The following is a 13919-nucleotide window of genomic DNA, read 5'->3' as shown; positions in this document are numbered from 1 at the left end:
GATCCACTCAGTGAACAGCTTATCCTGCAATAAACAAACAAAATAATTTAAGTGGTTTATTAGACTTGTTTTTTATAAACTATAAAATTGTAGCCATACTTTCCATATTGAAGTTATTCTAGTCTACAAACTCGCAGTGGTCACCGGGAGCTGAGGTGGCACAACAGTAAATAGGAATCAGTAAATGTCTTGGCTGTTTTATTTTACAGAAAGAGCCAATAAATCCTTCACCAGTGAAGACCAGCTGTCCCAACATCAGGATGGATCCCAAAATTTGCCCTGCTGATTCATCTTGGATTTCATTTATCCACAGCAGTGATTTGTGGATTTCTAATATTGAAACAGGGGAGGAAAAGCGACTAACATTTGCACATAAAGGTATTGATCGAGAGTCTCACAAAAATGTTGCAACAACCCAAACCTGCATCTACAGTGATACATGGGATCTGTCCCGATAGTCCTCTGTACACAGTGATACATGGGATCTGTCCCGATAGTCCTCTGTACACAGTGATACATGGGATCTGTCCCGATAGTCCTCTGTACACAGTGATACATGGGATCTGTCCCGATAGTCCTCTGTACACAGTGATACATGGGATCTGTCCCGATAGTCCTCTGTACACAGTGATACATGGGATCTGTCCCTATAGTTCTCTATACACAGTGATACATGGGATCTGTTCCAGTAGCGCTTTGTACACAGTGATATATGGGATCTGTCCCGATAGTCCTCTATACACAGTGATACATGGGATCTGTTCCGATAGTGCTTTGTACACAGTGATACATGGGATCTGTTCTGATAGCCCTCTATACACAGTGATATATAGGATCTGTCCCGATAGCCCTCTGTACACAGTGATACATGGGATCTGTTCCGATAGTCCTCTATACACAGTGATACATGGGATCTGTTCCGATAGTGCTTTGTACACAGTGATACATGGGATCTGTTCTGATAGCCCTCTATACACAGTGATATATGGGATCTGTTCCGATAGTCCTCTATACACAGTGATACATGGGATCTGTTCTGATAGCCCTCTATACACAGTGATATATGGGATCTGTTCCGATAGCCCTCTGTACACAGTGATACATGGGATCTGTTCTGATAGCCCTCTATACACAGTGATATATGGGATCTGTCCCGATAGCCCTCTGTACACGGTGATATAAGAAAGAACGAAAGACTTGCATTTATATAGCGCCTTTCATAACCTCAGGACATCCCAAAGCGCTTTACAACCAATGGAGTATTTTTTTAAAATGTAGTCACTGTGTAATATAGGAAACACGGCAGCCAATGTGCAAACAGCAATGAGATAATGTTTTAGTGATGTTGGTTGAGGGATAAATATTGACCAGGACATTGGGGATAACTCCCCTGCTCTTCTTCAAAATAGTGCCATGGGATCTTTTACATCCACTTGAGCGGGCAGACGGAGCCTCGGTTTAATGTCTCATCTGAAAGACGTCACCTCCGACAGTGCAGCACTCCCTCGGTATATGGGATCTGTTCCGATAGCCCTCTATACACAGTGATATATGGGATCTGTTCCGATAGCCCTCTATTCACAGTGATATATGGGATCTGTTCCGATATCCCTCTATTCACAGTGATATATGGGATCTGTTCCGATATCCCTCTATACATAGTGATATATGGGATCTGTTCCGTTAGCCCTCTGTACATAGTGATATATGGGATCTGTTCCGATAGCCCTCTGTACACAGTGATATATGGGATCTGTTCTGATAGCCCTCTATTCACAGTGATATATGGGATCTGTTCCGATAGCCCTCTATACACAGTGATATATGGGATCTGTTCCGATAGTCCTCTATTCACAGTGATATATGGGATCTGTTCCGATATCCCTCTATACATAGTGATATATGGGATCTGTTCCGTTAGCCCTCTGTACATAGTGTTATATGGGATCTGTTCCGATAGCCCTCTGTACACAGTGATATATGGGATCTGTTCTGATAGCCCTCTATTCACAGTGATATATGGGATCTGTTCCGATATCCCTCTATACATAGTGATATATGGGATCTGTTCCGATAGTCCTCTATTCACAGTGATATATGGGATCTGTTCCGTTAGCCCTCTGTACACAGTGATATATGGGATCTGTTCCGATAGCCCTCTATTCACAGTGATATATGGGATCTGTTCTGATAGCCCTCTATACATAGTGATACATGGGATCTGTTCTGATAGCCCTCTATACATAGTGATATATGGGATCTGTTCTGATAGCCCTCTATACATAGTGATATATGGGATCTGTTCTGATAGCCCTCTATACATAGTGTAATATGGGATCTGTTCCGATAGCCCTCTATTCACAGTGATATATGGGATCTGTTCCGTTAGCCCTCTATTCACAGTGATATATGGGATCTGTTCTGATAGCCCTCTATTCACAGTGATATATGGGATCTGTTCTGATAGCCCTCTATTCACAGTGATATATGGGATCTGTTCTGATAGCCCTCTATACACAATGTTAACAAATACAGAAAAAAAATCTATAAACTGCTGACGGACAGATAGACAAATCTCATGACCTTGGGACCTTTGAAAACTTCTGATTGATTTAGGAAGTCGCACATAGACAAGAGCCTCGATGCCCTTCACAGTGGGAAAGTAGGAAGGGAAGGAATTTAAGGGGATGCCCAAAGTCATGGTCAAACAAATGGGTTTTTACGTGGCTTTCGAAAGCAGGGAGAGGTAGCGTGGCAAAATGGTTTTGAAAGAGAATTGCAGAGGCAAAGACGTAGAGGCTGAAAGATCAGCCTCTGATGGTGGAGATGGAGGAAAGTGAGAAATGAGCAATGATCCAAAGTCAGGGGAATAGAAGGCGTGTGGTGGGAAATTGGCTTGGAGAAGATTTCCCAGATAGGGTAGATAGAGTAAGGCCATGACTTGAAGGCAAGGATGAGGATATTGAAATTGGCTCATGGGGTACCAGAAGCCAGTGGGGCTTGATGATGATGGGCTGATAGCCACAAGATAACTCATGTCATTATTAGTCACTGATGCATGACAGAGAATGCAGAATAAACTGAAAAGGGGAAAAGGCGACTTCGCAGCCTGAAGAGGAGAAACAATAAATACAAAACATGGGAGAAGAAGCAAATGGGAAGGTGCAAAGCAAAAGACAGGAAAGAATACTGTCTTAAAAACTCCCAGAGAGCAGTACAAACTGTCAGGATTATCCACAAACTATTACTGATATGCCAAGTGCTGCTTTGTAACCTTTCTCAAACCAGTGTATCCAAAGTAAATCAAAAACACAATACTCATAAGATAATTTCAGAGCAAAAATAGAACATAAATCTTTAATCAGGAATAGAGAGCCTCAGTTTTGAGACTTTAATAAAAATGTGTTGTATATTACCGCATAGAATATGTATTGGTCTTTGAAGAATCCTACAATCTGACAGGAAATGCTATAAACAATCGGCAGGTCACTCAGTGCTTGTTGAGTAATTTCAAAAGGGAATACAGATTCACATCTTCATCATAAGGACCTAAAAGCAGGCCCACTCTTTCCAATAGACCATGTAAAGTTGGTACTATAGGGGCTTTCCGAAACTTATTTTAATCTATTTACGAAGTTGAATAGCCACATAGAAGAGATAACGCTTTGAAGTTTGTCTCCAAACAGCCCGACAAATAAATAAGTAAAAAGCTCAAAAGTTATCACTTTAACATTAACGGTTGATTCATTGATGTTGAATGAACAGAAAATGGACAAGGCAGCGACATCTGTGTTTCCCCACACTTCCTGTTTTTGTTTCAGATTTGCAGTTTTTTGCGTTTTATTTCTACATTCTGATATTTGCTTTCTCCTACTTTTGTCATTTAGGTTTGCCCAACCTAGAGGATGATCCCAAATCTGCAGGCATCTCCAGCTTTGTACTGCAGGAAGAGTTTGACCGGTATACAGGGTATTGGTGGTGTCCTTTTGCTGAGGACAGTAAGTATATCCATTATATTGAATTGAACTGGCCTTTATGATATTAAAATCAGTTACTTTTCCACCACCTAGTGTGCTACTGAGCCATTCGGACCAGGAAGATGTCAGGTTAAATTCACAACCTGTGTTAAGTTAGCTGATCTCAGGTGGGACACTATGATTGGGCTCGGTACCTGTGAACAGGGGGTAAAGTTAGCCAGGGTGCCCACTTCTGATTGCTATCCAGTGACCCCACTTGAAAATGTGGGGATGTTAGACGAAAACAGGGTCAGGTTCAGCTGTGATGTGTTACACAATCAGTTGGCCTTTTGATACTCACTGTCGAGCAGCACACACGAAGACTGGCCACTTGACCAAGGTAATGGAGATCTGCCATAACTCACGGAGCTGCTGAGGGGAAAAAACAGTCTTAACTTAAGCCACTGAACAAATCCGAGTCAAATGCTGCCATCATGTAATACAGGCAGGTTGTTACCAAGTCTCAAAATTGCCCCTTACAGTCAGATAAGGTAGAAATGTACTGCTTTGTGTTACATTTGTAAACAGTTACGTTTGTAAATATTTTGTGCAAATTCATCATCTTCTGAGTAAAGTGCACTCTGGACTGTTAAATAATTACCACATAACCAGTCACATAAAACAGCACATTTCTACCTTATCTGACTGTAAGGGGCAATTTTGAGACTTGGTAACAACCTGCCTGTATCACATGATGACAGCGTTTGACTCGGATTCGTTCAGCGGCTTAAGTTAAGACTGCACGTCACACAACAACGATGGTGAGTTCTGTATGCATAAATCATGTTATTGGGCCAGTGATATTGAGCTCGCTGGTTTCTCCATGTAACAATGTGGCGAATTTCTAGAATTACCCCCAATGATACCCAAACATTGTTATTAATTGAAATTTGAACCAGTCATGTAAATAAAGATATGTAATTAGTTAAGTCTTTGAAGATGAGATTGAGGATGGGCAGATTTGAGTAGTTTCAAAAGGGAATACAGATTCACATCTTCATCATAAGAACCTAAAAGCAGGCCCACTCTTTCCAATAGACTATGTACAGTTGGTACTATAGGGGCTTTCTGAAACTTATTTTAATCTAATTACGAAGTTGAATAGCCACATAGAAGAGATAACACTTTGAAGTTTCTCTCCAAACACCCCTACAAATAAGTAAAAAGCTCAAAAGTTATCACTTTAACATTAACGGTTGATTCATTGATGTTGAAATTGAAGTTTTTTCCCAGCTCCAGGCAGAGGACGGATTTTCAGGATACTTTATGAAGAGAACGATGAGTCAGACGTTGAAATTATCCATGTGACTTCACCCATGCTTGAGACACGAAGGTGTGATTCGTACAGGTACCCACGGACAGGTGAGGTAGCTGTTTTGCTGCACATGGCTTACATTAGTATTGGCACTGTGTGATCTCTGTGGTGACATGTACAAAATCAGTGTGTGCGCCTGAACAGGAGATGCAGTATTATAGTAACAATCATATGATTTTGTTGATACCACAGCTGAGTTAAGTAAAACAAAACAAAAAAGCTATATATATATATTTTAAAAATTTATTTTAAATGAAAATAGTGACTCAGGTTAAGAAGTCTATTTTAAAAAAAAAGCAAACCTAGCACTGGTGTTCATTTCTAGAGGGATAGAATTGAAAAGCAGAGAAGTTATGTTAAACTTGTCTAGAACCTTGGCTTGACCACACTTGGAGTATTGTGCAAAATTCTGGTCTCCAGAACTGGAGAAGGTGCAAAAAGATTTATTAGGATGATACCTATACTGAGAGGTTATATCTATCAGGAAAGACTGAGCAGGCAGGGGCTCTTTTCTCTAGAAAAGAGAAGACTGAGAGGTGACCTGATAGAGGCCTTGAAGATTATGAAAGGGTTTGCTAGGGTAGATGTTGAGAAGATGTTTCCACTTGCGGCAGAGACCAGAACTAGGATCCATAAACATAAGATAGTCACTAATAAATTCAATAGGGAATTCAAGAGAAACACCCTCTAAAAAGAGTGGTTGAGAATGTGGATCTCGCTACTACAAGGAGTAGCTGAGGCGACTAGCATAGATGCATTTAAGAGGAAGCGAGATAAACACATGATGGAGAACGGAATAGAATGATATGCTGATAGGGTTAGATGAAGTAGGGAGGGCAGAGGCTTGTGTACAGCACAAACACCGGCGTAGACCTGTTGGGCCGAATGGCCTGTTTCTGTGCTGTACATTCTACGTAAATACTGTCAATTTTTCCTCATGGTACCTATCCTTTCTCTATGTTGATGTTTTCTTCATGAAATATGAAAAAAATATTGTATATGGACACCAATCAATATATGTATATTATGTAATATAAAATAGGATAGCCGCTGTCTTCAGTGTTTATTCCATCTATCCCACAAGAAAAATTGGATACCTAAACCGGTGTTCAGTTTAAAAGTATGCAGTTCCATATTTTTCTTCTCTAAATGTAAAGAATTTACAAAAATAAAACATCAAAAATGGGTTATCAGTTGTGTTTGGAGGAAAAAAAAGAACTTGCATTTCTAAAGCGCCTTATCACATCTCTCAGAAACATCCTAAAGTGCTTCGGATACAATAAATTGCTTTGAAGTGCAGTCACTGTTACGTCGGCAAATTTAGTTCCTGAGATATCCTAACACAATGCCTCTCAACCTGTGGGTCAGAACCCCCGGGGGAATCACTGCAGTTCCATTCCCTGATGGCGCCTGCCTGAAGTTGTCATTTTGCTTCGTTCTCTGCTGCATACTTTGGGTGGGAATTCCTAACTGTTGCGATAATTTTTACCAGCTCTGGAATTCTTGCCACGGTGTAAGGCAAAAAGAGTCTGTTCCTGAACCAAAGTGTCAACTTCAGGACAAGCAGCGAGGAGCCATCAGGGAACTGGGACTGGCAGCCAAAAGCACTTCAGGTGGCAAGGAAAAGCACCTACGGCAAATTGGGAATGCGCCCCTAGGAGGAGAGTGACAGCGAGGAGCAGCTGAGGAGAGTAGGGTGATTTTTAATACTTAATTAGTTGTAGAAGCATCATGCTTACAAAGGAAAGAGTTCCCAATATAAGAGTTGAGAACCACTGTCCTAACATAAAGTTGTGTATTGGATGAATTAGCACTGCCATTTATCGGTCAGGTGAAAATTAGTTACAGGTGGTGTGGCTTGCAGTGAAGGACCAGGTGAGTCCACATTTCAATAGTGTGTAAGAGGGTAAAAAAAATGTTTCTTTGCCCTAAGTTTTGTAAATTATATTTCTGTACGTAAACAGCGTACATCAGTGGAACTTATATTTAGATCAGGGAAATAATGTGCAATCTGCTGAGATCTTGTCTCACACTTTGTGAAATGTCCTAGCCCATGAATGATGCTCAGATATATTGGTCTCTATATTTTCCACACAATAATAACTTGCATTTATATACACCTCTAATGTAGAAAAATGTCTCAAGGTGCTTCACAGAAACGTAATCAGTCAAAAATCAACACTGAGCCAAAGAAGGAGATATTAGGAGGTGTCAACAAGGGGGTTTTAAGGAGGGTCTTAAAGAAGAAAAGGGAGGCGGAAAGGCAGAGAGGTGTAGGAAGGGAATGCTAGATCTTAAGGCCTGGATGGCTGAAGGCACGGCCGCCAATGGTGGGGTGAAGAGATTTTGGGATGCACAAGAGGCCAGAGTTGGAGGAACACAGAGTTCTTGGAGGGTTGTAGGACTGGAGAAGGTTACAGGGATAAGGAGGGGAGAGTCCATGAAGAGATTTGAACCCGAGGATGAGAATTTTAAATTTGAGGCATTGGGGGACCAGGAGCCAATGTGGGTTAGTGAGCGCAAGGCTAATGGGTGAGTGGGACTTGGTGCAGGATAGGTCACGGGAAGCTGAGTTTTGATTGAGCTGAAATTTATGGAGGTTGCTGGATGGGAGGCCAGCCAGGAGAGTATTGGAATAGTCAAGTCTGGAGGTGACAAAGGCATGGAGGAGGGTTTCAGCAGCAGATGGGATGAAACAGGGGCAGAGACAGGTGATGTAATGGTGGTGGAAGTAGGTCGTCTTTATGATGGAAAAGATTTGGCAATGGAAACTTAGCTTAGGATCAAATAGGGTGCCGAGGTTGCGAACAATCTCAACACCCTCTTAATAAATTATTCACCCATATCCCTTCTGTTTTCAATGAATAGCCTCCCTGCTGTGGATCCTTCAGCTGAACCCTTTCTACATTCCATGGTGGTTCTTCTCCCTCCCCACAGCCCCTATTGATTCTTCAGCTGAATATTTTTTACTTTCAATGGTGGTTAATGTGTTCTGACGTCACTTGGAGCTGAAGATCAGCTTTCTGTGCCCTAGAGAAGTTCTCTAATGCAGTTTGACTGTAAGATTGTGAGATTACTCTTTGTTTATGAGTGTTTGGTTATTAGCAGACTTTAAACATGTGATGATCTCCAACATGTAAAGTGAACTGCATATTACACGCTCTATTTTAGAGCTAACCACTGACGTTGTCTCTGTCCTGGATTTATGTTCATTATTGGCAGTGGTATGTTCTGTGAACAGAGTGTTAACTCAGCAGCTATTCCTTTGAAGTTAAAAGTTCTCTTTGGTTTGAACCCTGCTCCACATCAAAGGAATTGTAGTGGTTTGGTGGGTTTACATAGTAATGTAGTATGAAAGAGAGTAGTATCCAGGTAACGGGGAATGTGGCATGTGTAATAATATCTAACATGCTTCAGTAATCCCAGAATTTCAGTACTTCAGTAACCCCAGATTTTCTGCTGCAAAATATACACAGCCATGCATTAACTGGACCATTCAGGACTGCTCAATATATGAGTGGTGCATCCTTTTCCTTTTCCAATCCCAATGTGCTCCTTTATGCATAGCTTTGTTTGAGAGCCATTATTCATTTAATTTCTTATTATTCATGTCACACAAGTGAGACCTGTAAAGAGAGAGAAATATGTTCACACATCAGGCACATGGTTTATGAAATGGGAATACCCGTGAGTCTTGATGGAAGGGAAAATTAGATCAGCCGTCTACATGGATTGGAGAGACCTGTGACACAAGCTTTCCACATAGAAGGACGGAAACTGTGAGATCAGCCACTTAGGAATGGACCCATGAGACCAGCCTCCCAGTTGTGGGTTAAGTGGTTAGACTCACCTTTAGATGGGGAATGAATGATTAGATTAGTTGTCCTAGATACGTGTAAATCTTGTAGTGTAAACCTTGTCAGAGTCAACAGATTTGTACTAGGTGAGGCACAGACCTTGCCCCTCCACTTCTGAGATCCATGGCAGTAGCATTGTGAGTCTGTATGGTTTGATGCGGTGCCCAGAGCAATAATGGGGTCTTCATATCTTGTCTCTTAGTAAGAATTGGCCACGCTGTCACAGTTTCCTGATCTCTGTACCTGGTATCTTCAGCTCCAAGTTTACGCTGTTGAAATTGGACCTGTTTACTATTAAGCTTTTCCTTATTACCTCTCCTAAATTGGTTAGTTCCCATATCCATGTTGTCCTTTTATGGGAGAATGAAATGGTCTAACTGCCAAACATCCCCACAAACACAGTTCCTGCCCTTTCTTGGTTACTCTCACAGGAGAGCCACGTCAGTTGTGCAATAAAGGATTTCCAGACCAGTTTCTAATCCTCTCTAACAGCCCAGCAGAGATTTGCAAAATTCACCCTCTAGAGGAGTCCAAGTGTAACTGCATTATTAGCCCTGGTCTCATGCTGCTGCCCTAGTCTCTCTCCAGCCTGCAAGTTTGGTGTAAATTGAAACTCCTCGCAACACAATCACACCCAGTGGGCTCACTAATCACCCCAGGTGTGGCTTTCATATTGGTGACTCATGTTGCATATACACAGCCCACCATACTTCTCAGGGTGAGTCGCACAAGTACAGATGAAGTACATATACAATGCATACCCACCATGCCCCTCACAGCAGGAATGAACTGGTACAGATATAAGGCACATTGTCCTTTTGTGCTATAATTCAACACTTGCTTCTCACAGATAGGTCACAGCAATATGTTCACTAACCTTTCTAGGTGTGAGTTTCATGACTTTATTAACAGTACTAATACAGTGTAAATGCATGCCATTTTGATGCCACTACCTTGCTGCCACTCTTAGTCAACTGCATACGATGTGGATATCAGAATTGGAATAAGGGATACTGGTATCAATTCAAATACAAAAGTTAACAGGGTTCAAATGGACTGAGATAGAGTAACTTCATTAAACCTAATCAAATATAAATGCAATAATTTCCTTTGTTAACCATTTTGTCCCTTTGACATTAATTAGAATATAAGGTGAAGAAGATGTGCTTCTGTACTTTAATTATTATTGAACTCTGAATTTACCCAAACTGCTTATGTTTCATTAATGTTTTTGATATTGTAGGGACTTCAAATCCAAAGATAACTTTTAAGATGTCCGAAGTAACAATAAATGCTGATGGAAGGGTGAGCACCTATCACAGTCACCAAATTTCAAATATACAAAGTTTCTAATGACAGTAACAATGGTGCTGTGTTTCTTCTCTTTAGATTGCGAGTGTTGTTGACAAGGAATTGGTCCAACCATTTGAGATTCTTTTTAAAGGAACAGAATACATTGCACGGGTTGGATGGACTCGAGAAGGAAAATAGTGCGTATGTTACCGATAGCTGGCAGGATTTGCCTGCTTTTTAGTCCACAATTATGAAAACAGATGAGCCAAGAAATGAATCCCCATTAGAGTTCAGATTATCTTATCTTCAGATACTAGATATTCAGTGATTGCAGGCCTGTTAAATCCATGTCTTGAGATACTAGATGTTCAATCTAAGGCCCATGTCTTGAGATACTAGATACTCAATTGTCGCATCCCTCTAAAACCTGTTTTCAGATAACAAAGGTGTAATGGTTTAATTCCTATAACATCTGTATCTTCAAACACTACATATTCAGTGGTTGCACTCCTGTAAGTTCGATGCCCAAAGACACTACGTATTCAGTGTCTTATTACTCATGTAATACCAGGATCTTGAATGTTCATTGATTGCACTAGGTATTCAGTAAATATTTTTTTTGAACACTGCCTCCAGGTATTAAATATATCTCTAGTAGACAAATATTTTCAGACATTAGGTCTATATCTGTAAGACCCTATGTTCAGATAACTAAACCTTGGGGATAAAGTTCCTCCTTTCAATAATTTTAGGCATGCTAACTTTTTTGCGAGAATTATGGGGTGGGAAACAATTCACCCAAGGTCTCTTCATTTTATTTTCTCACATCTTTCAATTGTATAAGACCCTGTTTAAAAAACCAAAATAAATATTGCCAACATATCTGAATCTATAAAATATTGATTTTCTCATAGTGCATGGGCCATCCTGTTGGATCGGCCCCAAACAAGGCTCCAGATCGTTCTGATTCCTCCTGCTTTGTTTATCCCAGTGGTGGATGATGCAATGGATCGGCAGAGACTCGTGGAATCTGTGCCTGACTGTGTAACACCATTGATTGTATATGAGGAAACAACAGACATTTGGATAAACGTATGTAGCATTTACCTCTTTAAATTTATAAACTAGCTGCTATCCTAATTAGTGTTGTGATTAAGACATTAATTGTAGTGTTACCTTTTCACCCATTGTAGAGAAATGGTAGATAGATTATGCAGGACCAATGTACAAGTTCATAGAATCATAGAAATTTATGGCACACAAGGAAGCCATTCGGCCCATTCAGAGTTGACGAGAAACAGTTCAAAATGAAACTCCCCCTTCTCTTCACAGGTGCATGATATACTTCACATATTTCCTCAGATGAAGGAGGATGAGATTCAGTTTATTTTTGCCTCTGAATGTAAGACTGGCTTCCGACACCTTTACAAAATTACAGCTGCCTTGGAGGAGAGCAAGTATAGACGGTCCAGTGGAAGCTTCCCCTCTGCAGGTAAAAACACTTCGGAAAACAGAAGCCTTTCTTAAAGTTGATTTGAGTTTCAGTTAAAGAAAATCTAAAACAGCCTGTGCACCGGCCACTGTGTTGTTAATCATTTCACAAAAAAAAAATCACCTGGCCAGTTAAAATATTCCATTATTCAGAGAATTTTGTAAGTAATAAAAGCAGTCCTGTTGCTTATAGCATTCAGGATTGCATATTTAGAAAATATATTTCAAATTCAAAAGGGAACTAGATAGATATTTGGCATAGAAAGGGATTGAGGTATATGAGAGAGTGATTTATATTACTTTTCAAACTTTGGGACCGGTCAGATGGACTTCAATTGTTTCTTCTGGTCCTGTACATTCCTATATTCCTATATTGTTGTAGTTGTTGGATAGAAGCCTGTGCTTCAAAAGCTAGCATGAATATTTGATTCTGATTGAATTAATGGTCCTGGAAAAGCCAATGGGTTGCTTGGCATTTTCTGCATTAAAGCTGTTATATCAAGAAGATTACTGTTCCCTCCAGCCATTGTTATTGTGTCACTCCCTCCCACTGATGATGCTCCCATGTTATTACATCCTACTCAACAATACCAAATTATTGTAACCCTTCCTTCCAGTAGTGATGCCTCCCATGTTATTGTAACCATTCCTCCCTGTATTGGTCCCTGTAGTGTTGTGTTCTCTCAGCACTCCTTCCCAGATGACTATGTATCATATTTGACCTCTTCGTGAAATTGGTGTATAAAATTTCCAGCTAAACAGATTATTTCCATTTTTGCCGGATTTAACTCACAATTGATAACGGACTGCCTTGAGATAATTAAAAAGGATTAGTTTGTGCAATGCGGCCGCAGTCAGCAGATGTCATTAGTCCATGTATTTACACAGTGAGCAAGATACCTTTAATTGTAGTGGAAATGAATTGTGCCTTGTCATGTGGGGTAGAATTTCAGTTCAAATCTTTTTCTGAACTCCCTGATCTTACCCCAGTTTACTTTTTTTTTTGATTTTGGGATGTGTGTGAGATGTGCTGGCAAGACCACATTTCTTGCCCATCTGTGGTTTCCATGAGAAGATGGTGGTCCTTGAGCTGCAGCAGTCCTTCTGCTGATGGTGCTCCCACAATGGTGTTAAGTAGAGAATTCCAGGACTTTGATCCAGTGATGATGAAGGAATAGTAAAAAAAAAATAAACCCTTGAGCGATTGGAGTAAGCTGTGCTTTTTCTGTAAGGAATGTACTTACTTTAGATAATAATGAAACCGGATCCTAAATAATTTTAAGCCTTTGCTTAAAAGTTCTGGTGTGTATTAATATAACACAAATAACTGATTAATCCACATGCCATTTTCCCAGATGACTTTAAATGCCCCATTAAAGAAGAATTGCCTTTGACCAGTGGAGACTGGGAAGTGCTTGGGAGACATGGGTCTACGGTATGTACATCTTGTGTTTTAGGAAAATACTGTCAGTTTGCTTGTACAGGACGGAATGCACTTTTAATCTGGGCAATTCTGGTATCATTTCGAGCTTCAATGGCAATTGTACCATCTCGCACTGAGATCAAGCCATTATCCACTCTCACCTTGTCAATATTGGGTATCTTGTGAAAAGTGTTATATATTGGGCAACAATAAACTATCAGTGGCGGTGTGTGGCCAATGTGGTAGGATGTGGGCCTACATCTGAATTTGCCACAGATCAAGCTCTTAACGTCTTCTTAACCATCAGGTTGAGGCGAAAAGAGAAGGAGGCACAATCACCAGGTGTTGCATGCCACTTAGTGACTGGGAGTCAGTCCCCCACCTGTCTTTTTGGCCAAGGAACAGTGTAAGATATTTGAAGATGTTATTGAAACACAAAGTGGGGAAGAAAGCAACCAAAAAAATATATGTCATGGCCAATTGTTTACAGAATGTCCTGAGTACATCTGCACAAGTATATAAGA

The 13919-nt window shown here is 40.5% G+C and overlaps 1 protein-coding gene across 2 annotated transcripts in view; it reads left to right on the top strand.

Annotated features, from left to right (window-relative positions):
- The window catches only part of LOC137301786 (dipeptidyl peptidase 8-like), a 32896-nt gene that overhangs the window by 7219 nt on the left and 11758 nt on the right, over positions 1–13919 (top strand). For both annotated transcript variants that reach the window (XM_067971417.1, XM_067971418.1), the window contains exons 5-12: positions 210–378; positions 3888–3998; positions 5250–5378; positions 10432–10493; positions 10578–10678; positions 11396–11573; positions 11814–11973; positions 13328–13407. In XM_067971417.1, coding sequence (XP_067827518.1) covers positions 210–378; positions 3888–3998; positions 5250–5378; positions 10432–10493; positions 10578–10678; positions 11396–11573; positions 11814–11973; positions 13328–13407 — 990 coding nt within the window. The remainder of the gene's footprint in view (positions 1–209; positions 379–3887; positions 3999–5249; positions 5379–10431; positions 10494–10577; positions 10679–11395; positions 11574–11813; positions 11974–13327; positions 13408–13919) is intronic.

The sequence above is a fragment of the Heptranchias perlo genome, chromosome 34 (genome assembly GCF_035084215.1).
Source record: "Heptranchias perlo isolate sHepPer1 chromosome 34, sHepPer1.hap1, whole genome shotgun sequence".
Taxonomy (NCBI): Eukaryota; Metazoa; Chordata; class Chondrichthyes; order Hexanchiformes; family Hexanchidae; genus Heptranchias; species Heptranchias perlo.
This window is presented reverse-complemented; position numbering and strand designations above follow the sequence as displayed.